At 35.2% G+C, this 26,976-nt stretch overlaps 2 protein-coding genes across 4 annotated transcripts; both read left to right on the top strand.

Moving 5' to 3' along the window:
• Nucleotides 1-498: 498 nt before the first annotated feature.
• Nucleotides 499-12,844, top strand: LOC114726538 (rab3 GTPase-activating protein catalytic subunit). 3 transcript variants are annotated; one of them, XM_028913144.1, is made up of 22 exons: nucleotides 499-818; nucleotides 1,026-1,069; nucleotides 1,171-1,234; nucleotides 2,390-2,504; nucleotides 2,606-2,673; nucleotides 2,759-2,856; nucleotides 3,141-3,312; nucleotides 3,660-3,882; nucleotides 4,192-4,318; nucleotides 4,882-4,991; nucleotides 5,117-5,212; nucleotides 5,636-5,764; nucleotides 5,911-6,044; nucleotides 6,484-6,573; nucleotides 6,680-6,753; nucleotides 7,614-7,800; nucleotides 7,900-7,971; nucleotides 9,017-9,056; nucleotides 10,040-10,317; nucleotides 11,512-11,689; nucleotides 11,792-11,985; nucleotides 12,299-12,844. In XM_028913144.1, exons 1-22 carry the CDS (start codon nucleotides 756-758, stop codon nucleotides 12,593-12,595), a joined length of 2,853 nt encoding a protein of 950 aa, XP_028768977.1. In that variant the 5' UTR covers nucleotides 499-755; the 3' UTR covers nucleotides 12,596-12,844. The 3 variants fall into 3 exon arrangements, with proteins under 3 accessions (XP_028768977.1, XP_028768974.1, XP_028768976.1); XM_028913141.1 differs by having other exon boundaries at nucleotides 501-818; nucleotides 11,774-11,985; XM_028913143.1 differs by having other exon boundaries at nucleotides 503-818; nucleotides 5,120-5,212; nucleotides 11,774-11,985.
• Nucleotides 12,845-22,764: 9,920 nt separating this feature from the next.
• On the top strand, nucleotides 22,765-23,537 carry LOC114726531 (protein LIGHT-DEPENDENT SHORT HYPOCOTYLS 6-like). Its single transcript, XM_028913137.1, has one exon. The coding sequence runs from the start codon at nucleotides 22,809-22,811 to the stop codon at nucleotides 23,535-23,537; it is 729 nt and encodes a 242-aa protein (XP_028768970.1). The 5' UTR covers nucleotides 22,765-22,808.
• Nucleotides 23,538-26,976: the final 3,439 nt, after the last annotated feature.

Below are 26,976 nucleotides of genomic sequence, written 5' to 3'. Positions count from 1 at the left end.
TGATCCTCCAAGAAACGAACAGGACCAGAGAATTTGAGTTGTGTTAAATCGCATTATATTTATGGAGACTTTTTTCTTTTTGACTAGGAATTACCTTTATAAAAAATTTTCATTGCGTTAAAGTGATGGTGATAAAATTTTACAAAAATGGTGATCTTGAACGATTCTTTATTTGCCAATGATTTTGAACAACTCAGATCTAAATTCTTATTTTTGACCACGTGTACATGTGTGAGTGTGATCTTCGCAATGTGCCGTAAAAAAGAATCCAAAAAAAAAAAAGTCTTCTTGTCTTCCTCCTTAAAAGAAAAACGCCCCTGTTCTTATGTTTAATTACAGTAAGTACTGCATATGACAAATTAACCCAAAAATAGTAGGCAAGTAAATAGGATTATAAGAGTATAGGATTTTGATCGGGCTAGGCTTCCACCGCAAGAGCCGAGTATTCCCCGCCGGAAATTGAATATCCGAGCTCGTGGGAAGGCGCATCAAATAAACGGCTTTCTACGTCATTTTAACTATCAACGTAAAACGAAGGAAAAAAACCATTAAAAGAAAAAAGGAAACAAATACGCCGAAAGTTTTCTAGTCTTTTCAGGATCGGCGACCACACCTTTAGAATTTCGAAGATCTAATCTTCTCTTTGCTCGTTCACTACTCAATTTAGTGTGCTTTAACCAGTAAAAGAGGAAAGAAATTGGCGGCATCGTCTTCTCCGGATATGATACACATACAGTAACATTCTCAGATCTTTCATGGCGTCCTCCAGTAACAGCAAAGCCGAAGCTGATGCTGGCGACGAGGTTCTCGAAGAATCAGTAAGTTCTCGTGTTGAATATGACTATGACACTGAACGGAACCTGAGCTTAACTCGAATGCAAGCATAATTAATCAAATCGAATGTCGACGTCATTAACTGATTCCATCTTTAATGTTTGCTCAAAATTTATGAAACGTGGCTTGTTAATGTTTACAAATTTGTTCTCGCAATTTTAATTTATTTAATGTGCTTAATATTGATGCAGATAGAGCACTTTGATGACTTCACTCTTGCTTCTTCATGGGAAAGGTATTCGTGCTTCTAGTAGAAATTGTTCAGTTCTTGATGAGCATACCATGTTGCGCCGAGTACATTAAGCTCTCATATAATTTACCGTATCGATTTTATAGGTTCATTTCTGAGATTGAGGCGGTTTGTCGCCTTTGGATGGCTGATGGCCCGAAGAATCTACTGGTAAGGTTGCTTGGTTTTAAAGTTTCACTGATCCATTGAACCACCCCCTCCCCCAACTCCCTGCAAGGACTGTACGCTCTATGCACGCAGTTTATCCTTAGTGTGCGTCTTATGATGACTTCGATTTTTTTCCTCCCAGTCTCAGCAATCTGTTGGTACACCACGAGAGTCTCCCCCTTTAATTTTCATCCATTTTGACAGTCGTTTATATATAGGCAGAAAAATTACTATGTTGCTGGCTCTTGTTTTAGGTCCTTAAGGCTATTCACGGTTAAGTGCCTTTGATTCAAGGCTCGTATGTGTAAAATGTAGAGAGTAAATAATCATCTCTTTGGTCATCCTATGCATATGTGTAGTTCCCTTGCCTTGAATAACTATGGGATTATTCGCGCACACAACTGTTGCTGAAAGTTGCTAGTTATAGTTTAATATGCAAACTCTTGATTTAGATAATTTCTGATGCATTTATTTGAGCGCAAGACAGTTTGTTGCCTAGATTTTCTGTACACTATCAAGTTGATAAGGTAATGTATTTCAAATTGTTTGTTGGTAAGGTACCTTATTGAAAGTTTTTCCTATTAGCATATCGTTGACCAAAGTTTCTTTTAACATTAAAAGTGTTAGAATCTGCGCTTACATGAACAATTTATGACCAAAAAATGGTTGGATTAATAATATTAGCATGTCTCTTCCTCCAATAGTCAATTGAGATTGAAGTGTGAATAATGAAATGGCCTTTTGTGCTGAGTATAATTTTACTCGATAAATCCAATAAATGAGGGTGGCAATGATAAAATTTCTGGCCACTTGGTCAAAGAGACTTTGTTACCATGTTAAGGATCAACTCTCCCAAAACAACTTGCTGTTTAGTGAAGGGCCCGAGTTATCATTATTAATATGTCAAACAATACTCCAATAACACATTATTCCACCTGCTTATGTTATTCAATCTAAAACCTCTTTGTTTCACCACTCTTAAATTTTTCTTAATATGATTTGGATCATTTGCTTCAATTATGTTTTGTCACATCATCTTAAGATCTGGTGTTGATGGAAAGAGTGGCTTGTCACCTATAAAGTTGCATTTTTTCTTCCATTGGAAGCTTATTTCATTTCCCTTTTTGACGTGAATGAAACTTCTCTTTTAACTTGCAGGAAAAAGGAGCAGTTCTCCTCGAGTCTTTCAGCAGTTTGTACAAGGTTAAATCTGAAATGAAGTATGCCATGAAAAGTTATTGCATGGAATACTATTTTGAGTCCAACCCTAACGGTAACCGTTGTTGTGACTATCATTATTTTGACCATAGGGGATGGTGTACGACTAAGGCTATTTGTTGTTGTTCTTTCTATCTTCGCTTTTGGTTGACACAGGCAAAGCTGCAGAGCGGAATTTTAATTTGCATGATCTGCAGTTATGTTTTGGTGTAAAGGATTTTTTGGTACGTTTTAATGTTATATCTTTCCTCTTACTGGGGATTTAATGACTTTGTTAAGGAAACACTTTCTTGTCTTGTACAATGTCAGGTTATTGCTCCTCAAAGTGCAAGTGGCGTGGTGCTTGATGCGCCGGAGGCCAGCAAGCTATTGAGTGCAATTGCAATTGCTCTTTCAAATTGTTCTAGGTAACTATTGTTTCTTGATCTGTAATATTCAATGAAATATGAAAATTTACTATAACTTACATCTATCAGTAAATCACCTTACTTGCCACATTGGAATTGGTAACTAAAAGCTGCTTCACTTGAACATTGGGTGTATGTCCCACCTTTTACTGTTTTCAGTGGAGAGGTAATCATATTATTGTATAAAAAAAATGTTAAATCTGTATATTGAATAAATAAATTTTTAAATATCACAGTAATTAAGATTTAGATAACTTTAACTTCTCATTACATTGGTTATTTAGTTTATGGCCAGCATTTGTTCCAGTTCATGATCCTTCTCGGAAAGCTTATATTGGAATTCAGAACTTGGGAACTGTATTTACAAGACGATTTGAAGCAGATCGAATTGGTAGCCAGGTTCCCATAAAACTCATGCATTTGGAAGGGCTGTATGAATTATTTGTGGCTAAGTTTGTGAGTTCCTGCTCCTAGTTATTCAGTTTGGTATTTGTGTTATTTTAGTTCCGTTATTCTGATTTGCACTGAACCCATATTTGATCTGATATTCCTTTCCTGTATTGTTCTTCTAACGCTTGCTTCCCCTTCTACCCCTTCCAATATATATATATATATATATATATATATTATATTTATGCATACGTATATTTTATATTTTCTGTTTTACTTTACCTCCATATGTTGCAATATTTGCATCTACTATTTGTATCATCCTGTAAAGTTAGAGATGGAGGCTTTATGGAAAAATCTAAGTGACAATGTCCTTTAATTTTTCCTTTAATAGTTGTCATTTGATTCTGCAGGCTTACTCCACATTGGATCTGTCCATTCATGTTTTCAAAGTCCAATTTGCAATGAAGCTAACATACAGAACAATTCCTTATGATGACGATGATGATATCAAAGGCACTGACTCCGGAGCTACAGAATCTGGAGAAGATGCTACTGGTGAAACCTCCAGCAGGACTCAGTGGGATGATGATTGTCCTTGGAGTGAGTGGTATTCTGCAGAAGATCCCGTGAGAGGTAAATCTGAAGAAACAGGAACTTCTAGATATAATGGAATCAGGTTTAGATTCTTACTTTGATGCCGTTGTTGGATAGAATGCCAATAGTCTTTAAAGAATACAAGTGACATTACGTCTACTTTGTTCATTCATCATTTCTGCAACTTCTCCCTGCCAGTTGGCTTTATATTATTTGCTTTCATTTATCATTTTGGGAAGCTTTTTGGTTGTTAAGTATGCATTTGGTGATATCAGAACTTTGGTCTTCATTAGTAAAAACTCTCCAAGTTTGCCAATTCCATTTAATTCATGCATTGGCTGCATGCAGGATTTGAATTGATTGCAATATGGGCAGAGAAGATCGTTGAAAGTTCTATGGAAATGGCTGAACTGGAAAATGCTTCACCTCATGAAGCTGAGAAATGGTTGATCGCTCCATATTTTTCTCCTAATTTGTAAGAAGCTCAGTTGTTATTTGCACATCTAAAATTCCCGTGATAAATAGTTCTTTCATGTTGCTTCTTATACTAGTGATTTTTGTCTACCTGGTGTGCAAACAGTGTGATAGGCAGTAGTCAGGTTTAGCATGTTATTCATATAGTTGACGAACCTTAGGCATCGTTAATTCACAAATACTACTCATCCGGTATTTGGACATGGTAAGGGTTCAGCTGGCTTTATATGGAGGCAGACCTTATATTACTCTGCCATCTGAAATCAATCATTATCATTTTCCTTTGTCAAAGTGAATATTTTGACTTGTAGACATATAGATTCTAATGCAAAGCTTCGCTGCCCTTGTATAGAATGCAAGTCAGTGCTGATTCATTTTCTATTTTTAAGCATTTCCTAAGGTTCCTTGATCAATTTCATGGTTCAACAAACACATCAAAATCTTGTTTTTTTTATAGCAGGAATAACTAGGCATAGCCCATAATTTTTCATGTAGTCTCTTCTGCGATTCATAATTGAAGTTTGTTCTGTTTCTTTTTTAATAAATATATTTCTGTACTTATAGACTCAAAGGTTCCAAAGGGAATCGAATTGGATTTTCATCCCAGCTTCACCTTCTAGCTGATGCATTGGAAATGTCGTTTGAGGCCCAATTTTTGGAAGACTTTGTCTCAGGTTTGAATCTTTTGAGTGCATTCTTTATTTATTTTGCAGGCTTTGGGTTTTACGATTACTTGCTATTTGGTAATGCTATTGAGTGATGGTAGAGGTTCAACATTATCCTTTTTCCTGGCTTGTAGCAGCTGACAATCCAGGCTCAGATAAGTTAAAATCTTCAATGGTTATACCTTCACCAGCAGTTATAGATCGTGTTATGAGAGAACTGTTTCATGAGGGTACGCAACTCTTCCTCCCTATATATTTTGCCCTTCGTTTAATCTCATTCATGTTTTTGGGCACAAATTATAGTAGCAGTGAATAAAACAAGAAATGCTCCTATTAGTAATTCAGTTGCTAAGAGCAATTTTTTCTTTTTTATTTACCATGAACATGGATGAAAAATTATTATACACGAGATAAAGTTGGCATGGCATCTATTAAGGAGAAAATGGTAGAAACACACTTAAGGTTGTTAGAGGTTCTCATGAGGAGTGTTGAGCATATGGTATTCTGCCCTAGAATCTCAGCAGATCCGAGGTTACAATCTGATTGCTCTTATCACTTAATGAACGTAAGAGTGTGATAGTGAGAATAAGTTGTTTAGATTTGATGTTCTACTTTACCTTGTTTTGCTATGAATGCTAGTGTGATGTGTGCAGGAGTTCAACACGCTGACTTGTTTGATGGTGGGCATAAGACTTCTCGAGCTATAAAAGGCGCGCCTCTTGCATCTCTCTTTGCACAGTTTTGTTTACATGCTCTTTGGTTTGGCAACTGCAATATACGTGGTATGTACCAAATTTATTGAGGGGTTTATTTGTTGTAAAACTTATCAAAGGTAGTAGTAACATTGATCACCTATGAGGCATTGTTTGATATCTTATCTGTGCTGTATTTTTTATTTGTATGACTCGATTTTGGTCTGTATTGTCAGCTATTGCTGTGCTATGGATAGAGTTTGTTCGGGAAGTTAGGTGGTGTTGGGAAGAGTCGCAACCATTACCCCGAATGCCAGTAAATGGTACAATTGACCTTTCCACATGTTTGATCAACCAGAAACTTCAGATGGTAATTCATTTTTATCATTGAAATCTCCTTGGTAAAACATGCTCCTTTGCTATTAGTAGCTTTCTGTATTTTATATGAAACTTTCTGATGAACGTTATTTGTCGTCTGAAACATTCTAATTATTTTATTTTCCATTTGGAGAGATATTCTCTGTAATTAATTTGTGTGCACAAAATTAAGGTTGTCAATCATTATGATTTGAAAATGTAGTAATAGTATTTGGATGTACTTGATGCTTCCCCTGCCTTATTCACAGTAATATTGATATCCAAAAATTAATTTCTGGAAGCCTCTACCCCTGAATGAAGTTTTCATAATCAAAATGCAAATTTTTCTGAGTTACAAAGACGTATTAGTGTTTAATATATTTGTTACAGGTTACACAGTGATAGCTCATAAGGCTAAGATGGTTCCTGCCATTTTCTGCTTTTCTTTTCAGCTTGCAATATGCATTGAAAAGAAGCAGCAATGGAATGAAGATTTTCAAGATTGTCTTGGAAGTGAGGATCATTCAGACTCTATGACTGAGGTCTCAGACTAATTTGTTCGTTTCTTTATTTGTTATATTGATTATTGTGTAAGCAGTAATTTTTATATTATTTTTTCTCATGACTCTGGTATCAAATGAAATGCAGGATGAAAGTGTTGTTGGGGATGACTCATACACTACGCAAAAACCCATTGAAAACGTTTCTGGCAAAGTTGACAGGTGAACTTAGCAAGTGAGAGCCAACTTGGTTATTTTCATCCCATCTGTCGGATAGCAAATATATGTGCTGATTTTACCCCTTCTTTTGCATTTTGTGTTCGCTGGCCAGAGGTCGGAACTAAATTACATCCATCAGTTTAAAATATTCATTTTTCATCCCTTTGAAAGCGTTTCTGACTTGCAAGCAGGTTAATATGAGTGCTCGACTTGATAGTACAAACATGTATGCCAGGAAAGTTTTGAACAAAGAAAGTCAGAATAAAACAGTTTGCGAAGTGTTTGGCCTTGGTTACTTGCTTTGCTGGAATTCCAATTAAGATTTGCTATAATGCATGCAACCTTGGATGCAGCATGAATATTTTGCCTTGCTAATTTTTGGCACACTGAAATTGTGGATAGCCAGGGTCTCTAATCTTGGTCTCTTCTGAAATTTCAAATTGTTAGCCATATTCTAGTTGTACTCAAGTATGTTTGAAATATTAATTGGAAAAGGGAGAAATTTCCCTGATAGCCCCCCCCCCAAACAAAGTCTTCTACTCGGCATATTTGTGGTGTTTTGTTAGCAGCATGCTTCGGGTGTATCATGTGTTTATTTAACAGTCAGACTGATATAATGATTAGATTGGAGAGCTTTACTCTCTTAGTTTTATTATTTTTTGGAATGTTCCCATATGAGAGAATTACTATCCTAGTACTTTTCGCTGTTGGATTTTAGCATAGTTTTTGATCGTCAAATGCCTGTTTTTAAAAATAATTGATTTGTACCCCAGGGCACATAAGATTTTCCTATACTTGCAAACTGTTTTGAGTTGTTTTGTTTCCAGCACAGTTGGTGCATGACTATGATTTTCACGGTGCAGCTTTTCAAGTGCTGGTGATTCACATTCTTGTGGAAGAACAATAGCCAGAGATGGTAGCAAAACTGAAGATTTGGACCTGCTGAATGATAAAAAATCTTCAGAAAGCACCAGGAGAGGTTCAGCTGGCATTATTGATTCTATGATGCTTCTGAAGTCATATCAAAGCATGCATAACCCATACACCCAGGTTTCTCTAACATATAGTCGCCATTTTAAAGTGTCACTATGATGCATTATCTCACTTGTTTGCTAAAAGTTGCTTTGGATCTTATTTGCTATCATGCAGGAAGCACCACTGATGACAGAAGACATGCATGAGGAGAGACTTCAAGCTGTAGAAGCCTCTGGCGATTCATTTGTAAGCTTAAACTCTTATGCAGTGCGTTAACTTTTATTGACTAAAAACATTGTGGAATGCGCAGACTTGTCATGTTTAGTACATGGGCAAATGACTGAAAGTAAGAGAAGGACCTATATAATATAGATCAAGTATCAGGATACAACCGGCAGTTTTTATGGGACTAAACATCGGGATGATGGGCGTTGAATTAGTAATATGCTGCCATTAGTCTCTAATTTCCAACTCAAGCAAGTTTGTTGTCTAGGACACTTTGTTGTTTGATAAAATTATGAAAAATCAGTGACTTACATATTAGCGTATCCATGCTACATGAAACGGTTGGTTCACAGGCATCAGTAATCTGCCTGACATTACCCTTACACTGTTGTTATTTCGCATGCGTGCATATACATTTAATTTCTTTATTTACCATTTTTATGTGTAGATGGAATACTTACTAATATGAATTATTTTGGGCCAAAAAAATAATATGAATTTTTTATTGTTGTTGCTGATGATGTAGATTTTTTACTCTTGGTAGAAGGTATGAACACCTCAGTTTCTATGGTTTCCATTCACACCGTGTTATATATATATATATATATATATTTCCTGACAATTCAAATCTCTTAATGACCAGTGTAGCAGGTGCGCTGGAAAATAAAATCAAACAGGATGAGCTTCAAAAAATAAAAATACATAACATGTGATTGAAAAACCTTTTTACTTATACCAAGGTCCTCTCATTGCCTAATATATTACTTTCAAAGAAAGTTTGCTTAAACTGTGGATAGTGGCAAGCCCTGAGCTTGTGGACAACATGAAGACTCAGCAACAATGACAGGCGAAGATATGTTTGGATGATAGGAATTCTGTCTTGAGTGGATACTAAGTGATTAGATGTGCGACCCACTTTTTACCTTGAGCTTTGTGAAGCTTAGAATTTAATTTGAATTCGGTTAATTCATGTAATGCTTAGCTTGCAATTGACATGCTGTAGGATTCATACATAAGCCATTTGCCAAGCATATATTGCTACTAATTACATATTATTCTTTTGCAGAACTTTTCTGCACAGCTGGAGAAAGAGATTTTAACTTCAGGTAATTGTAGTAATTATCAGACTCGTAAAATAACACTCATTTGTGGTAGAGTTATACGACTTGTGATGATATCTGTTGTCCTGGAACTCACATGGGGTGGCTGTACTTAACTCCAATTTATTTTTTCATTTTTTTTGTCGAACTTCAGATTTTGAAATTGCTTTGAGTATTAACTTTTTTTCCATCTGCCCCCTCAAAATATTCCAAGTTCCAGTGAACAAGTTTAGCCAAGTAACTACAATCTCTAAAAATCATTAAAATTGGAAATTTTATAACTATCTAATGGAGAAATCATATCAGGATGACTTGATGCGTCTTATCCTATCATCCAATCATTCTATCCTGTCTAAAATTCCTTTCACTGTTTTCTCCTTTTCTCAAGGGACTTGTCTAAATTCTTGAATGTTCAAAGAATTAATGAATTCTCAAAGAATTAATGAATTCCCGTCTCTGATCAAATCCCAAAATCTGAGTTCTTTGCAACAATTCCATGATGTAGAAATACAAACCTAGAAATACGACATAAATAAATGACTTTAAAGTGGTGCTTCTCCTTTTTATCTTTTGCGAAGGCTATGGCATGGTGGCTGCTATGGCTTTGGCGGCCATCACCTATGGTGTTTTTTGGGCTTGCCACCATCTGGCGTTGATGACACTATCTTTACTATTAGTTATATGTTGTTAATGCCTTTAGCGTGTAAGCATAAACAAACATACTAGTCCTCTTGATACAATCATGTATCTCGTCCCTTGCCTGCATTGGAGGCATTATCATCAAAAGTGAATTGGTTGAAATAAGATTTTTGGATTTTCCTTTTTCCTCTTTAAAATATTGAGAGGGTAGATATATGTATTCTTTGGTTGCCATACCTCCTGTTTCCTCTCTGGGAAAAATTTTCTTCATGGTTTATAATGAATACCGGGAATTTATAATATTAATGATGCCAGATATGACTGACACTAACTGGCTTTGATGATATCAGACATGTCAGCATTTAAAGCAGCAAATCCAGATGCTGTCTTTGAAGACTTCATAAGGTGGCATTCACCTGGAGATTGGGAAGAGGATGACCTTGAAGACAGCATATTGCAAAGTGGCGATGGAGTTGAGAAGTCAAAAGATATTTGGCCTCCAAAAGGGCGACTTTCAAAGAGGATGTCTGAGCAAGGGAACCTGTGGAGAAATATTTGGGATAGTGCATCTGCTCTTCCTGCTTCTGAACAGAAGCCTCTTCTCGATCCAAATAGAGAGGGAGAAAAAGTAAGTCTTTTCCGTGAAATGAATATTTTGTTTTTTATGTTAATGTTGTGCTATAGTGAAGCAGATTTTTGCTGTCTTACAGGACATTTATTATATGGAGTTCCTTTTTCTGTATGTTTCACTATCTTCATTGTGATGCTATTGCAGCTTTGACCTATGTGATTTTACTGGGTACAAGAGAACTGAAAAGTACCAATATGATTTTCTAAACACTGCACCAGACGTGATTTCTGTGTCTTTTTTAGGTTTTATTTGGCAGCTCAACCATTAAACTGCTTAAACAAAATCTTCACTTTTCCTTTTATGTGGAGCCAAGGGTGGGATCTTAAGAATCCTTGGAGGTCATATGATCTTCTATATTTTTTGTGTGTAGCGGAAACTTTAACCAACTTCTTGTGGGTGATATGATTTTGACCTCCGTGTGCTCATTTTTTAAACTAAACCAGTCACTCAAAAGCTAATACTTATCCTTGAAAATTTACTTTTATGATTCATTTGTGAAATGCAGAAGCCTGCTTTTGCTTAGTTTAGTTACTCACTACAATCAGTCTGAAGTGACCAGCATTAAAAGAAGTGTTTGAGAATTGAGGTCATATTTTCACTTCAGCATCGAGAATGAGAAATTCTTACCAACTTTTGCCAGTTGACTACATTGATCTCCAACGAATACATGACTGCTCTTGATTTTTCTTAAACCAGGATTTAAAATTAGTCTTGCCATTGCATTTTGAAGGTTTTTAAAGCATTGACGCCTCTATTTTTTAATCGTATTCGTTAGAGAAGGCAACCTATATATAAAAGGTTGCTAAATCATGATACGAAAGGAAATAGATCAAGGCAAACCTGAGATAATGGAGGAAATAATAGGTTGACAAACAAAACAATAAGAACTAATAAAGACTCAGGACCCAGGAGCAGAAATCATTTTATGGATTCTGGTTTAAAATTTAGGGATTAATACATGAATTTCCCCACATTTACATTTGGGAGGAGATGATGACATAACAACTCTGTGAGGATCCTCTAGATGGTGCTTGAGTTGAACATGTTATTTCAGTCCCCATTGTTTTCAACGTGAGGAAAGAAAAGACATATTTGTTCAAATATTAAGGGTGTTTGAGAATTAAGATACGTGCTCCTGATCACCCCTGTATCTCGTTTTCTCTTATTTATTTAGCATCCTGAAATTTCTAGGTGCTTCATTACCTGGAAACTCTACGGCCACATCAATTGCTTGAGCAAATGGTTTGTACTGCCTTCAGGGCAGCGGTAGACACACTAAATCAGACCAGTTATGGAGAACTGAAACAGATGGGGACGAAGATGGACCAACTTTACCGTACCCTGGCATCCGGACTGAAACCGTTGCAAGGTATCTATTCACTAGTTTCTGGCTTCTGGACTGAAACCGTTGCAAGGTATCTATTAGTTAACTTCGAGTTCCATTTTATTGCAGTGAATCGTCTATATGCAGATAGTGAGACTATTAATGACCTAAGACGACTTTGTATCGTTTTCGAGCATGTTGAGAAATTATTGACTACTGCTGCTTCTCTACACCGCAAGCTTCTGCGGGCACCACGACTCTCTAGAGAAATTTTTGGTGATTTCTACAACTTCTATAGTCCGAGAATGGGAACAGGCTTAACAGACGACATTGTTAATAAGGTGAAATACCTCTATGCCAGTGGCCTAATTTGGTTGTATTAAAAATCAAGTTTCACAGGAGTCTGCAATAAACAATGAGGGCTAGTTGAAACAGAATGCTTATATATTACTAAGCCCGATCCTTAATATAACATCCAGTTTATACTTTGTAGTTTAAAATGAACTACAAAATACATCTTATATTAAAGACCGAAGTTATGTTTTAATAGAAGAACTTCATTACAAACATCTAGGAAAAACTTAACCTTGTCCGACCCTAAGACTTCCTGGGCATGGACTGACGTGTAATTTCCCCATGCTATTTTCTTGTTAGGAGTATGGCAGGAAACTGGAGGTAAGGAATCATGAGAGAGCAGTGGTGTCCAATATGTTCAGTCCTCCCACGGCCAATCAATCTTGGAGAAAAGTTCTGAGCATGGGCAATCTTCTCAACGGCCATGAACCAATCCTGAGGGAGATTATATTTACTCTGTGCGATGAGGTGAACGAGAATCACTATGCAGCTTGTGATACAGGCGCTTCTCAAAATGAATTGAAGAGTTATCGGATGTATACGAGTGGAACATCAAATGACCTCCGGGTAGCACTTTCTGTTGTCTCATGTGATTGATTTATTCATCAGATGTTCTGATTACGGTTTTGTTCACAAGGAATTGGCCTCTTCACTCGGTCCTCCTTTAAAGCGTCTGATTAAAATTTAGTATCACCCGTACTAAACAGGTTAAATTAAACATAAGTAACAAGTAATTATATAAATATGTGAGGAATAGATTCGATTAAAAAATGTGTCTAACATGTTGATATGTTGATTCATAAGTGACAGTGTCTATATATTATTGAAGCGGATGGATTGGATCTATGCTAGAAATCTTTTCCCTCTTTTCCTAACCCCAAATCCGCAAAGAGGAAAAGGGCGATGCTCCTCAGGTGGCATGAGCAAGCTTCTGCCCACTGCGGTTAAATCTTCTAATTCAAATTTGATAATATATGAAAATATAAATTAACATGTTATGTACTGTTACAATATGATTTAAACAACGTAGAATTGCAGGGGGAGTAAATTTGTTAGTTGTGTGAGGAATTTGCGAAGGACTATTATTAATTACTTGGTCCTCCTCTAAAGCGCCTGATTAGAATCTAATATTACCTATATTGAGCAGATTAAATCAAACATAAGTATATATATTTATATAAACATGTTAGGACTAGATTGGATTTGATCTGAACAATAGAGAATCTCAGTGACACAGCGAATGAAGAAAAAACGATTTCTCCGTGAGCGCAGTCTCTCGTCTTCGATGTGGGCCCAATCGTCAACTGAATGGTAATGACGCAATGCGATCTCGTACACACTGAGCTGAAGACAGCCTATATTTCGTGCGTGATTTTATTATGGCGGGGTTGCCGTGCGAATCTTATTAGTGAATGTGTACTGTTGCAACTCAACGATGTTAGACGATGGAGGAGGTAAAAGTGCAAACGACTCTACCATTTTCATCATTTTTTTATTACGCATAAGCAAGACAATTTTATTAAAGTCACTGCTGGATATTAAATGTGAACACTTTTTTAAAGAGGAATTCAAACATTGATTTATGAGAAATTAATCATTTTTGTTAGATTCAATCCTTATTGATACTATTTGCGATTTTAACTCCTTCATACTATGCTCGTCCAGTGCCAACATGGCAACAACCCTCGCTTCGTAGCTTTGTGATATATGGTCTCAGATCGCCCCCTGTTCAATGATAGCCCATCATCGTCTTGCAGTTCGCAAGATTGATTCCATGCATTCATCCAACTGGCTAACATTTCTTGTTCGTTTTAAATGCTTATTATTAAAATTTTAAATAAAAAATAACATAACAATTGGAGTTTTGTTTAAAATTAAGTACAAGTATCTTTCGATTAAAAGTACGTTTAAGACGCTATTCAATAGTAAATGTTAACACTTTTAATAAAGATCCGAACAACGATTCACCGTATTTTGAGGGACTAACTCATTTTATTAAACACAATTCTCATTAATCTATGAAAGAATTTTGAAAGATGCATTTGAATTTCCTTCAATTGTGTACATATATATCATCCATGAAAGAATACGAGTGTCATCCAAAATCCCGAACAGTACAAAGACAAGAGACAAAATTTGAAGGCTGTGATGACTTAGGAAGTGAAGGGGAAGCTGAAAGTCATTTGGCAACGCAAAAGATATGGGAAAGTACAAAGAGATCGTCGGTTCTCGCGTGTGAAAGGCATCATTATCATTGTATGAGAATATTATAATAACGTGCAATGGTAAGATAGCAACGTGCTTTTCTTTTGGCGGATGCCGGTACTGTCACAAACGACGTGAGAACGCTGCCAATTCATCCAATATCAGTTCTACGCACTCTACAATTTGAAAAGCTATACTTGCTACTGATTGGTCAAGCTAAAACAGACTTACTAAGCATAAAATACTGTTCTCATAAAATGAATTCACGTAATAAATTTTAATTAAAGATGCGGTGTGCACACACAATAAGTTGCTTGCATATATAATTATATTAATCTTGTCAAGATCATTCTTCAACAAAAGACCTGTTTGATCATGAAATTTGCCTTATCACACACAAGCTGATGCGTGTAAAATTGGTGTACGAAAATATGGAACCAGTTTCAATACTCATCACCTTGGTGAGCATCCTAAACTCATCAAATGTAGATAATTTATATATGATTTGAACAGTTCATATTTAAAATATTTAATTAATTATTTTTAAATAGAAAAGATTATTGTTGTTGAAAGAATAATAGTTAAGAGATTATCTTTATTTTAAATTATATACATATTAAAATAATTATTTTGAATAAATAAAAATAAAAAAAATCAAATCTAGACCATCCAAATGAAATATGAAAGATTCAGATCTGATGAGTTTATAGTGCTCGTCAAAGTGATAAGCACTGAAACTGATTCCTGAAAATATATAGTTAGCTATTCTAGATATATATGAAGCCGTGATGCGTGTACATGTGTATTTTTTTAATAATTTCACTTGATACGGCTTCCTTTTTTGGGAAAAAAAATCCCTTAGCAAGCTTAGGAAAATTGTTTCAACTATTTTCTTTATTTTCATGTTTCCTTGCTTGGAAGTTTGATTAAACCGCACTAAGACAGGTCAGCTGAATCGCTGATTATTGTTAATTATATCAGCCAAGCTAGGAGATTAAAACTAGGCCTATGGTTTATCATCAATACGTCAAAATCTATCTAAATCGCAACCTAACCCGACTACTAATTTCCATTTCAACGTAATTTAAGTGTATTTTGAATACGTACTTGATATGAAACTTTCAAACAAAATAATACGTATTTTTTGGGGGGGAAAACAGTCATATAATTAAAATCGAATCTTACATGAAAATATTATCACATAATTCGAAATTTTATTGAAAAATTAAAACATCGTACACACTAGTTTTCTTTCTTGTTCATGCTTTTCTAACAAGTTCAAACGCAGCTCAAGCTGTGCTCCTCCTCCTCCTCCTCCTTTTTTAGGGGCAAACCTGCATTTTTCTGTTATATAATATATATTTGATATTTCAGTCTTAAGGGTCATTGTAGGATTGGCTATCCCAGCTTTTGATTACTTCAAGGATGAATAATGAGAAGGAATCTCAACCGGTGGGGCATCGTACTTATGAAAAATCACATATGTGTGTGTCTTTATTTATATATTTATATATATATATATATATATATAGTTGCTGTGACTCTTGTGGGGTACTGAGATTGACATCCAACATTATCTTAAGTACGTTAGTCTGCGAACAAATCGAACCTATTCGATGAAGAATATTAACGAGAGGTGTCAGGCTTAGCACATAGCATCCCATTAATAAAATAACAATTTCTTCATTTTTTTCCCAAAAAAAAAAGTTTTTTTTCCTTTTACCAAGACTCCAATTTTGGAGGCGCATAATATATTCTCTAAAACGCTTTTAGGGGCCAGTCAAAGAGGTGATACAGTCGCTTCTGATATAAATTTGTTATTAACATATTTACATATTTCAATTAATTCTAGTAACTATAGTACTTCATACACAATTTACATCGATAACCAACTTGCTATAGCTTGCTATAGTCCGTTTTTGTCTTCTTTCCCTCAACCAGCAAATACACATACATGCCTGTTTGTCATCACGATTGAAATCTCTTATAAAGACATTTCAAGTAAATCGAGACAAAACTTCTCCGTAATATTTACTCTGTATTTCATAAATTATAATTGAAAACTACTTATAAGCTATTCCAAACGGGTTCACATTATATGAGTGTCATTGATAGTACTGTTCAATTACAATATGCTATCTCCGGTCTTAATTATAAGAGCCAGTTGACTAATTTGAAGAGGTTAAAAAAGTAAGTTGAGTTAGTTATTTGTCCTAAATAGGTGTTGTCTTTTTTAAAATATCCTTGCTAATCAAGTGTATTGACTAAACTTTTATTATTAGAAGGGGTACTTTAGAAAAAAATGTATAAATATGAAAGACAAAGTAGATTGGGGTCTTATATTTAGGATCAAAATAAAAGTCAAACAGGATTTTATATTAAGGAGAGAAGGTAGTATAAATTATGTTTTAAACTCCGTGCAAGTCTACGTTTAATTTTCTAATTAAGGAATATCCGTGTAGATTTAATTAATTCACAAAAATCAAGAAGCCAGGCTTTAAATTTTGATGAGCCAGCTATATTTTATATATATATATATATAAATATATATATATATATATATATTCTATGTGGGTAGATTTATTGAATAGCTAGTGAGAGGAATCTCACTACCCAAGTTCATTGGTAGTTAGGACATCCCCGTGACCACTGCCACATCTGTATACATTAATTCGAACCCTTCTTCAATCTCTTTGCACCACCAACACATAATTGTACGTCTTCCTTCATAACTAGCTGGTTCTATAATATATGGTAATTTACTGATATTCGTACTTTTTTTATGATTATTTAATTAGATTCAGGACTTGTTGTACACTGTACAGAAAGCCTGAAGAATTTCATGATACATGAGTAATGTGATTTCTTATAGATCTTATAATTGATGTGTTTATTATAGCTAGTTATATTTGCTTTTAACTTTTTTAGTTGTTTAAGTTTTACCTTTTTCATGTATGACCTTGATTATCTATGAACAATTGCTTCAGCTTCTTGTGAAAATATTGCTCAGTATAATTTTGTTGCTGCCAAAACTAATTACTGGTTTACAAAATAAAGCACCCAGTTAACAAATAATACTTGATACTCCAGCACTGAATCTTTTCAATGAACTTAATTTGTATATATTTGTATGGTCTAGGGATATTATGATTTTTGTGATAATATTTCCAATGATTTTATTCTCGACAATGCATCAGAGAACCACACCTATGTTTTTAAAATATGAACATTATCGTAAAATAATGGTAATAGAATAATTGATGCGTGCAAGCAATATATCAATTCTTGTCACATATATATAAATTCATGTGAAATGAAACTGATATGAAGAATATTGCTTACCAGACAAAGTTGGTACCCATATCGATTAGACTAAACATTAAGCTCGAATAATAATTAGTGTCCCAAATTCATGCCTTGCCCATAATTATTTGTGGCTATTGCAAAATATGCAGGATGCGATCTCCATCTCATGGAGATGATAAAGGAAGAAAAGAGAATATTCGATTTCGATCCAAGTTTTTCAAGCTTCGAATTCTCAGAGGATTCTGGAGCACTCAAAGTTCAAATCAAATGGTGACAAGTTTGTATTTTTGTGATTTCCCAAATCTTGGACTTGGATTCTGAATTAATTAGAGAAAATTACACTCAGATCCCACAGAGCACAATTAATATCAAAAAGGTCCCATGAAATCACAAAATGATTCTGAAGTTCCCAGGGACCTGTGTGTAATTAATTCTAATTGTGAAATTACCTACTTACCCCTGTTAATTTTATTGCAACAATTCGTTTACAATCTCAACAATGGCTGTTAACAACCCGAGAAGACATGATTGACAACCTCGGCAGTGCTCATGACAACTCACTCTGTGGAATGCCAGGGGCATTATTGAGGTTGTTAACCACCTCTTCTCGGGTTGTTAACAGCCACTGTTGATGTTGTAAATAGGTTCTAATTTTATTGCAGCAATTCGTTTACAATCTCAACAGTGGCTGTTAACAACCCGAGAAGACGTGATTGACAACCTCGGCAGTGCTCATGACAACTCACTCTGTGAAATACCAGGGGCGTTGTTGAGGTTGTTAACCACCTCTTCTCGGGTTGTTAACAGTCACTGTTGAGGTTGTAAATAGATTCAAATTAACAGGGGTAACTACATAATTTCACAATTAGAATTAATTACACACAGGTCCCTGGGGACTTCAGAATCATTTTGCGATTTCGAGGGACCTTTTTGATATTAATTATGCTCTGTGGGACCTGAGTGTAATTTTCCCAATTAATTATTATCATGAGTTCATCAGGACACGTACGTTCGTGTTCTTTTTCATAGGTACATAACATAGACAACAGAAAAAAATACTCGAGTAATGTTTGTACTATAAAGTCACAAGGGGTGACTGCTATTTTAATGAATCGTACGTACAATATGTTCCATGGCCATGCCATGTTCCTAATCAAAAGTAAAAGCCAATCCAATTGGGATATCGATTGATTGATGATATATATCTTTCGTAAATAAGCTCAGACCAAATCCAAGCCCCAAAACAGATGATAATTATTTATGAGGTAATTATAAGCGGAAAGGAACAATAAAGCAAGGGACGAATGGGCCTTATCTTGATAGCAAGCAGACACATATATAGTTAGTCCCTCAAGTCAGTTTATAACTTCACTCACTAACTGGATAAAAGGTGTGTTTGAGAGAAGAATTAAATACTTTGTAAAACTTATTTTATAACATAAATTATACTACAAAATAAATTTTATATTTCCGACGAGATCTAAATAATGTTCAATTCACTCATTAGTCACTCGTGCCCACCAGCATAATGTATATGCGCGTGATATGATTATAAAAACAACAGTAGACATCAATTTTGAGGGAGACTCAGGGTATCTCCATTGATAGAAAGCTGAGGCATATATAGATGGCAAGGAAGGAAGTGGGTGTGACGCGGACGATGATGTGAGGAGGGTATTTAGGGTTCCCCTAATTGGATTGGTACAACCAATCACTGCTTATTAAATTGATCACATAATTACCTGTTTTGTTTTTCACCTTTCATTCTTTTTTTGCCTCAGTGATATACTACTACAGTTTTGTCGTATTATTTTTGCATGCTTCCTCATTTCAATAACAGGGCAAAAGTAGAAGGAGTGATTTTTAATTCGTGGGTTTTTTTTTTTAAAAAAAATTGTAATTGGAAAAATAATAAAGGAGAAGAAAAATGTAAATTTACTATTTATATGTAATACAAAAGCTTCAATAAGTAACACTATTCATGGCAAAGACAATAAATTTATTTACAATGCATGAGGCCAACATTAATACATTTAACATGGCTAAATTAAAACTGAATAAAAATGATCTGGATTGACCGATTTCTTTGATTAATTACTAGGCAGTATAATATTCTTGCTCAAGAAATAATTGTTATCTATGGCGAGATAAAGAGTAAAATATCATTCATATATATTTTTTTCCACTTGATTATTTTGTGGCTAACATTTTATAATTATATTGACTAACTTTGTTGGTATTTTTGTTTGGTGAATGATGATCGATGAGTGCTCGAAAGTGTATTCCAGCTATTGTTTTCTACGATGATTTGGTTGAAAATTAATGAGATCATAAGAAGATGATTCCAGAGAATCTTTTTCAAGATTTTAAACCCGTGACAGTGCACAGGTGGTTCAACTTGGAATTAATAACCATTATTAGTAGCTCAATCGCCCTTGAATTTTGGTTGTTTGGCTAGTATATTTTGATCATGTGTAAGAAAAATTTAAATAATACTATGTCACGAAGAAAGAAGAAAGCTGAGATAAATCCAAATGAAATTAATTTTTCTTATAAAATATAAATTATATCACAAATTATACAATATTTACAAAGAATCTGCGGGGAAAGACGTCTGTAATTTAAATAGTGTGGTGTGTGTGTGTGTTATTAAAGTGTTGAATATATACATTATATTATCAGAATGGATATGTGAGGAGATAATATTGAAAATATTAGGGTGGGGGCCTTTATCATCATCATTATTATTAATTTAAGAGAAAAAAAAAAAGAGAGATAGGGCAATGCCAGAGCGAAATATGAAAATAGGTTTCCTGTAAAAAATTCTTCCTTTCATCATTTGATTGCCGAACACATAATAAATAAAGTACACAAACATAGATGGCTTTTTATTTCCAACGTCTTTTCATATTCAATAAGAGATTACGTATATATAGTACAACACACTATATAAAAATTAAAAATAAAAATTAATTATTATTTAACATTATGCGTTTTGAATTATTTTAGTGTGTTGTGTATTTTGCTTAGGGGTGTTTGGATGGAATGAAATAAACTATAGTCTGAAAATAGCTTCTGGAGAATAGATTTTGGGGAAATAAATTTTGTCAGAATAGATTTTTGAAAAAGTGATTCTGAGAAGTGAAAGTGTTTAGATAGTTGTTATTAGAAACATTAATATATATATAAATTACTAAAAAAGACATAAGTTAATATGATAATTACATAAAAGATAGATTTTATGATATATTTTAATTTGAAGGAATAAAATTGTTAATTATATATTTTTTACTAACATAATTAATAATACATAAGATAATATAATTAATGAATAATTAATATGGGTATATATATTATAAGATATAAGATAATATGTTTATAAAAAATTAATTGATGGATGTTAAAGTCATATTATTGTGAGATTTATTTGACAGGCACAATCATACTCTCCAATTTGAGCCAGAAATATAATGGACTCACTTCTCCTAAAACTATGGTTTTGGGTTCCAAAATCATGGTTTCAGATTATGCCATCAAAATTAATATGTTTAGGTGACATTCCAACAAACTATAGTTTGCCTCCCAAACTATGATTTTAAGAGTCACCCAAACAGTCTCTAATATATGTTAATTTCTCTTGCTCACGAGTTTAGATTTACAGATCATGTTCTGTCCATTTGCTGGAAAGAATCAAATAATAAGGGGAAAAATGCAAACATTCTTATTGATCTTTCTTTATTCGTCTGCTACCAGCTTCAATTCCTTTAATTTTTTTTAAAATATTCTTATTTTTATGTATTCTTTCACTGTGTTATTTGAATTTGGATTTGTTATATGTGAAATCACGCGTCAAGTTGAACATTTAATTAATATCAATATTTAAAATATTAATACCTCTTGTCATTAATACAAGACTAAAGATTAAGAAAGCTAAATAAATTATTTTAAATTATTTATATTATCATTTTTAAAATTAATTTACCTATTTATAAATTGATATATAATCTAATGATATGTATAAGTATTTAAAAAGATCATAAAAATACATATTATAAAAAGTCATTATTCAGTTTTTTTAATATCTCTAAATTAATCAATTGATCTTATATTAAGTACCGATATAGTATTACATGCCCATAAATACAAGTATGTCTTTACCGCATGTTGCACACTGCAGATATACAATTAATATCTTGATATGCACCAAAGTAGATGTTCTAATTTTTATAATTTTGTCGAATAAAATATAAAATTAAAAGATAATTAATTTTTAGTCTCATTAATTATATTTTTTAATTTATTTATAATTTATAAATAAAATCTTATAATTAAAACAGATGTAAGTCATCACAAGGCAAAATCAAACGAGGGGTAAAAAGATTTGACCATTACATTCTGCCAAAATAACGAGGGGAGAATCCAAGGACAGACAAAAAAAATTATTTCTTTCGCCTCAATTATATGTTATATTTGACTTTTGATGTCCTTTAAAGTTCTTCTTCTTTATTATATGAATAATAATATTAAATTTTCGTCTCAATCTACTACGAGAAGATTTTCGTAAAATGAAAAATTTTTGTAAAACCAGCAATAGTTAAGGATTAAAAAATAATAACCCGAAGAAAAAGGGGCGATAAATCTTTCAACCATGCATTCATATCTACGAAGCTAAATAATTAATTAAAAAGGAGCATGACTTCCTCAGAATATTTTCACCTGGACTTCGCCTCTTTTTTTTTTTTGCCAACGAATTTACCTATTTCATTGTCACCCCCATAAACAAGTATTTTTAATTTCATTATTTTTCAAAATTATATATTAAGAATATAATTGAGATTGTATGTAGAAAAAATACATCGAGAATTTATTTGAATTATATTGTACTTTGTAGCATGCAATGAAGTTTTGGGGCGAGTGAGAAGCACGAGGGTGATAGAGAGTGGAGGGAAGCCAGTAATGAACAGTGAAGGCGTCGCGTCCCCAAGGGCCCACCACCATGTGAAATTGCATATACAGTAACACCATTCAACACCTCTCTCTCCCTCTCTCTCTCTCTCTCTCGTTAATCTGAGCTGAGCTTTGCATCAGAGCGTGTCTCTTTCATTCATTCATCTTATGCTTTTTACGTCCCATCACCAGAGCCTTCCCTTTTCAATTTCCCCTTCTCTACTTCCTCTTCTTCTTCGTCCTCTCTTCCTTAAACCTAAACCTAAAACAAAAACCCCTCCCTTCTTATATATCTTCAACATTCAACATTCAACTGCCAACTAGCTCCACCGAAAAATTCGTTGATCTCATCATGGAATCAGCATCAGGAGGTTCCGGCCCCGGTGCATCCGATCCTAACAGCACGGAGGATCCGTCGGGGAGTACCACCACCGCTGCCCCTCAAGCCGAGGGCTCATCATCGCCCGCGCCACCGAGTCGCTACGAGTCGCAGAAGCGACGGGACTGGAACACCTTCTTGCAGTACCTGAGGAACCACAAGCCGCCATTGACGTTGGCGCGCTGTAGTGGAGCTCATGTGATCGAGTTCTTGAAGTACTTAGACCAATTCGGAAAGACCAAGGTCCACATAGCTGGGTGCCCCTATTTTGGCCACCCGAACCCCCCAGCACCTTGCGCGTGCCCGCTGAAGCAGGCGTGGGGGAGCCTCGACGCCCTGATCGGACGACTGAGAGCGGCCTACGAGGAGAACGGTGGACGGCCGGAGTCGAACCCGTTCGGGGCGAAAGCCGTGAGAATTTACCTGAGAGAAGTCAGGGAAGGGCAAGCCAAGGCCAGAGGGATTCCTTATGAGAAGAAGAAGCGAAAAAGGCCTACGGTTACCGCAACTAAGGTGGATGTCAACACGTCCGCAGGGAATACTGGCAGTGGTGGCGACGGCGAGAGTAAAGATGGCACTGCTGCTAGTGCCGCAAGCGGTGGTGCTGACGGTGTTGACGCCACTGTTAGCGGAGGTGGATGTGTTGCTGCTGCCTCAGGAACAGGTACAGGTAGTGCTACTGTTACTACTACGACAGTATAGTATTTTAATTCAATCATTTTGATAACTTTTTTCTTCTACCTTTTCCCACTACGATCTATTTTTGGTTTCAAGAAAATTAATTGTGATTACGGCCTTATATAAGTCACATACTCTTGGCGATCTTCTCAGACTGACGGAATCGACCCCCCCGGTCAAAATTAACCTATTGGAACTATAATATATATAATATATATATATATATATGCATAACTGCATATCCATAAATGTATAGCACTCTTGTTGGTTACCAGCTAGCTAGGTCAATCACCAACTGTTTGTTCTTTTTCCTTTGTTCAATTGCGTGTAGATCGAAAGAGCTCGATGAACTGAACCTACAAGCTCTGGTTAACTTTGCTCCTCTTTTCCTATATATCAACCTTAACTCATACTTGTGTAACCGTGAAACGCGAAAGTATATAGATAGCTCCAAAAGCCTTTCATTTTCTGGCTGAACTCATGCTTCGTCTCTCTCTGTTTGATTTGGGATTACTGTTCAGGGCGTGAGAACTACATTCTCACTAGGTATACTATGCCACCGAGGAAACTTGCAAGCACATCATTCATTTGCTTTCATTATGACGTTTGGTTTTTTTGTCTTGACCTGGTGGTGAGAACGCTGATCCAATCACAACTGGGCACTTGCATAATCAATCCGGTGAAAGTTAAGGCTTTGAACACTGAAACTTAAAAATCGCTATATGATAGCCTCAGCTATCCATCCTCTCTCAATTCCTCCCTTGGCTAAATGGAAGTAATTAATTGGGTATATAATAGCCCTTAATTGCTCCCTCTACCCCCATAATTGAAAATCATTTCTCGTTTGATTTTGCTACTAGCTTAAGCAAGAAATTAAGGCAAAGACATTGAGAATATGGGTCAAATAGGGTCCAATAATGGCCTAGTTTAGTAATTCATAAGACCAGTACTACTCCAGGAAACTGTTCATCTGGACCCCAGGGAGGTTCTCTGTGTAGATCGATCTGCTGGCCTCAATCTATCTGTTGTATTGACGTACACGTGCGCTTGTATCATTTTACACATTCTTCAGCTCCTGTTTCAGGTGGCTTCTCTTTACAATTCGGGTCGAAGCATTTTGTTGGCATTATATCGTTGGCTTGGGCATTAAGATTTTGGCTTTATTTTGTGGTGTTTTTGGGATTTTAACTCTTTCATCACCTTCTTGTTTTGTTCCTTCCTTACCTTGCCTTTTTCTCTGTTCTAAGATACCTATAATTGACATTTCTTTCTGTGATAATAACACCCCTAGAAAAAAATAGAGTCTACAAAGCATCAATGAAAATAAAAACTGATCCTCTTGTGATTGCTGCTCTTATTTATTCATTTATTTTTATATGGGAAACCCCCGCCTAAGCATGAAAGCGACAGCCAGCCAACCATTCCTCACTTGCATTTATAAATATTATTATTTATTTTGTCTATTTTTATTATTATAAATCCTAGCTACGATTGATTATGTTGTGTTGTTATTATAGCATAGACCCACCAGCCACTCCAAAAAAATCCACATTTCTGAATTTTAAATTGAATCGGATTTTTGGACCGTCCACTAAAATCATGAATCATCATCATCTACTCATAATGATGGACCGTAATGTATTGAAATTATTTCCTGGATTGCTTTTTTGTTTGGTTCTTCTTTTTCTGGCATTATTTTTTCTTCCTACGCTCTTCTCTCTGACTATATATAATGAATACTTTCCATATAGCGAGAACTTTCGCTTTCTGGCCTTTTGTGGAACCACATAATTTCGTATGGGGCACTTTATTTCTCACTTTCCTTTGTTTTTTCTTTATTACGAGCGGTGGCCCCTGTTTCTCAAGAATATTTAAATTTATCGATCCTTTCTTCTTTCATCCTCCAACCTTTTCATAACTGTAAAACAAGTTCTCTCTCCAAATTAAACAAGGTCAACATGAATTTGAGAAGGGTATATATTTGTCGCGGCTGATCCATATTAAACCTTAAACGCTCTCAATCAAACATTAAAGCCTATGTTATTGGGCAAGCATCAGGTAGAGCGTGCATGTCCTGTGGACTTTGAGGTCGAAGTGAGGGGCCCCAAATCAAAACCCTAATTAGCTTGCCTTTGGTCTTCACATTCTGCAAATTTATTGATTGCTTTTGGTCCCTCACTTTGACAGAACAGTCCATAATAGGGCCATGATGTTTTATCTCACAAAACGCGTTCTTGCTCATGTGTCAATATCAATGACGCGAGTTACGACGTTGGTAAAACTCAGTATATGAATTTATGAACAACATTTTACAGAGCTGAAAAATTCATAAATCCTCCCAAATCTCGGATTCATATATCTATCAAACTCCTCATAGCTTCTAACTAATATAACATGGAACCGATGCGAACCAATCACTGCATCGCAGCACAGTGTGTTAGTAAACTAATACTGATCATGGGTGCCTCAATCTTGCCTCTTATTTTGAGCGCGGCGCCTAGGGCTTTCAACTTCCGCTAGTTTTGACCTGAACGCATTTCACACAGTGGGGTGTGGACTATCGGTCTTCTTCGACGTAACCGTGAGGAAGTAATCAATATTTTCCGCGCCTAGAGAGAGAAGGGGGGGAAGAACCCAGTAAAATTACAAGATGATATGAAATATATCGTCACTATATCTACGGACACAGGTGAACAGGTTCGTCGCGCAGCTAGGTTTTTTTATAAGGATCGTTTAATAATTAACCTACGCGCTGCATGGAGCAGAAAGTGGGCCATGTTCTGTACACAGAAAGAGACCTAAAAGATATACAACCCAGTTATGTTATAGGCTTGGGAGAGATAATACATATATTATATATATAATGCATGTGAATATAAATGATGCGCGCACACTGGAATCGGAATTCCGTATAGGAAGCGTACTTCATTTAAGAGGAGGAGGAAGGGGTTTTCTGGTAGATGGGATCGGTTTTGTAGTTCGGAGGATATGAATATGGACAAACAGTGTGTGGTGGGGTTGCCTCTTTAATTTGATCGCACCAATAATATCGATCCCACCACGCTCCTTCACCTATTAATATTACTGCTCTTGCTCTTGTCCGAGACAAGGACCCTTTTTGAATTGTTTCAACAGTATCTGGTATGGCCTCGAAAGGTATATAAACTTGTTGTTATCTGCGTGCATACATATATATAACCCTCTGGAAATGGAGCCTGCATCAGGGACAATCAATCTGGACTCTCTTAACTTTTTCTTTGGTTTCAGCAGTCGATTGATGTCGAGGAGCAAGCTATATATAAATATATACTCCTCTGGTCATAGGCAGAGAAAGAAATTATTTTTTGTCTTATTTATAAGTCATTTCATTAAAGTTTTAATCTGAATGTAAAATCGTCTTTCATTTATTATACTGTAGATAGTTATATTTTTTGAAAGATTAGATATTAAATAGGAATTAAAA

Source organism: Neltuma alba, unplaced genomic scaffold (genome assembly GCF_004799145.2).
Source record: "Neltuma alba isolate B1F8T4 unplaced genomic scaffold, ASM479914v2 tig00012381_pilon, whole genome shotgun sequence".
NCBI lineage: Eukaryota > Viridiplantae > Streptophyta > Magnoliopsida > Fabales > Fabaceae > Neltuma > Neltuma alba.
The sequence above is the reverse complement of the archived record's forward strand: the minus strand, read 5'-3'. Positions and strand labels throughout refer to the sequence as shown.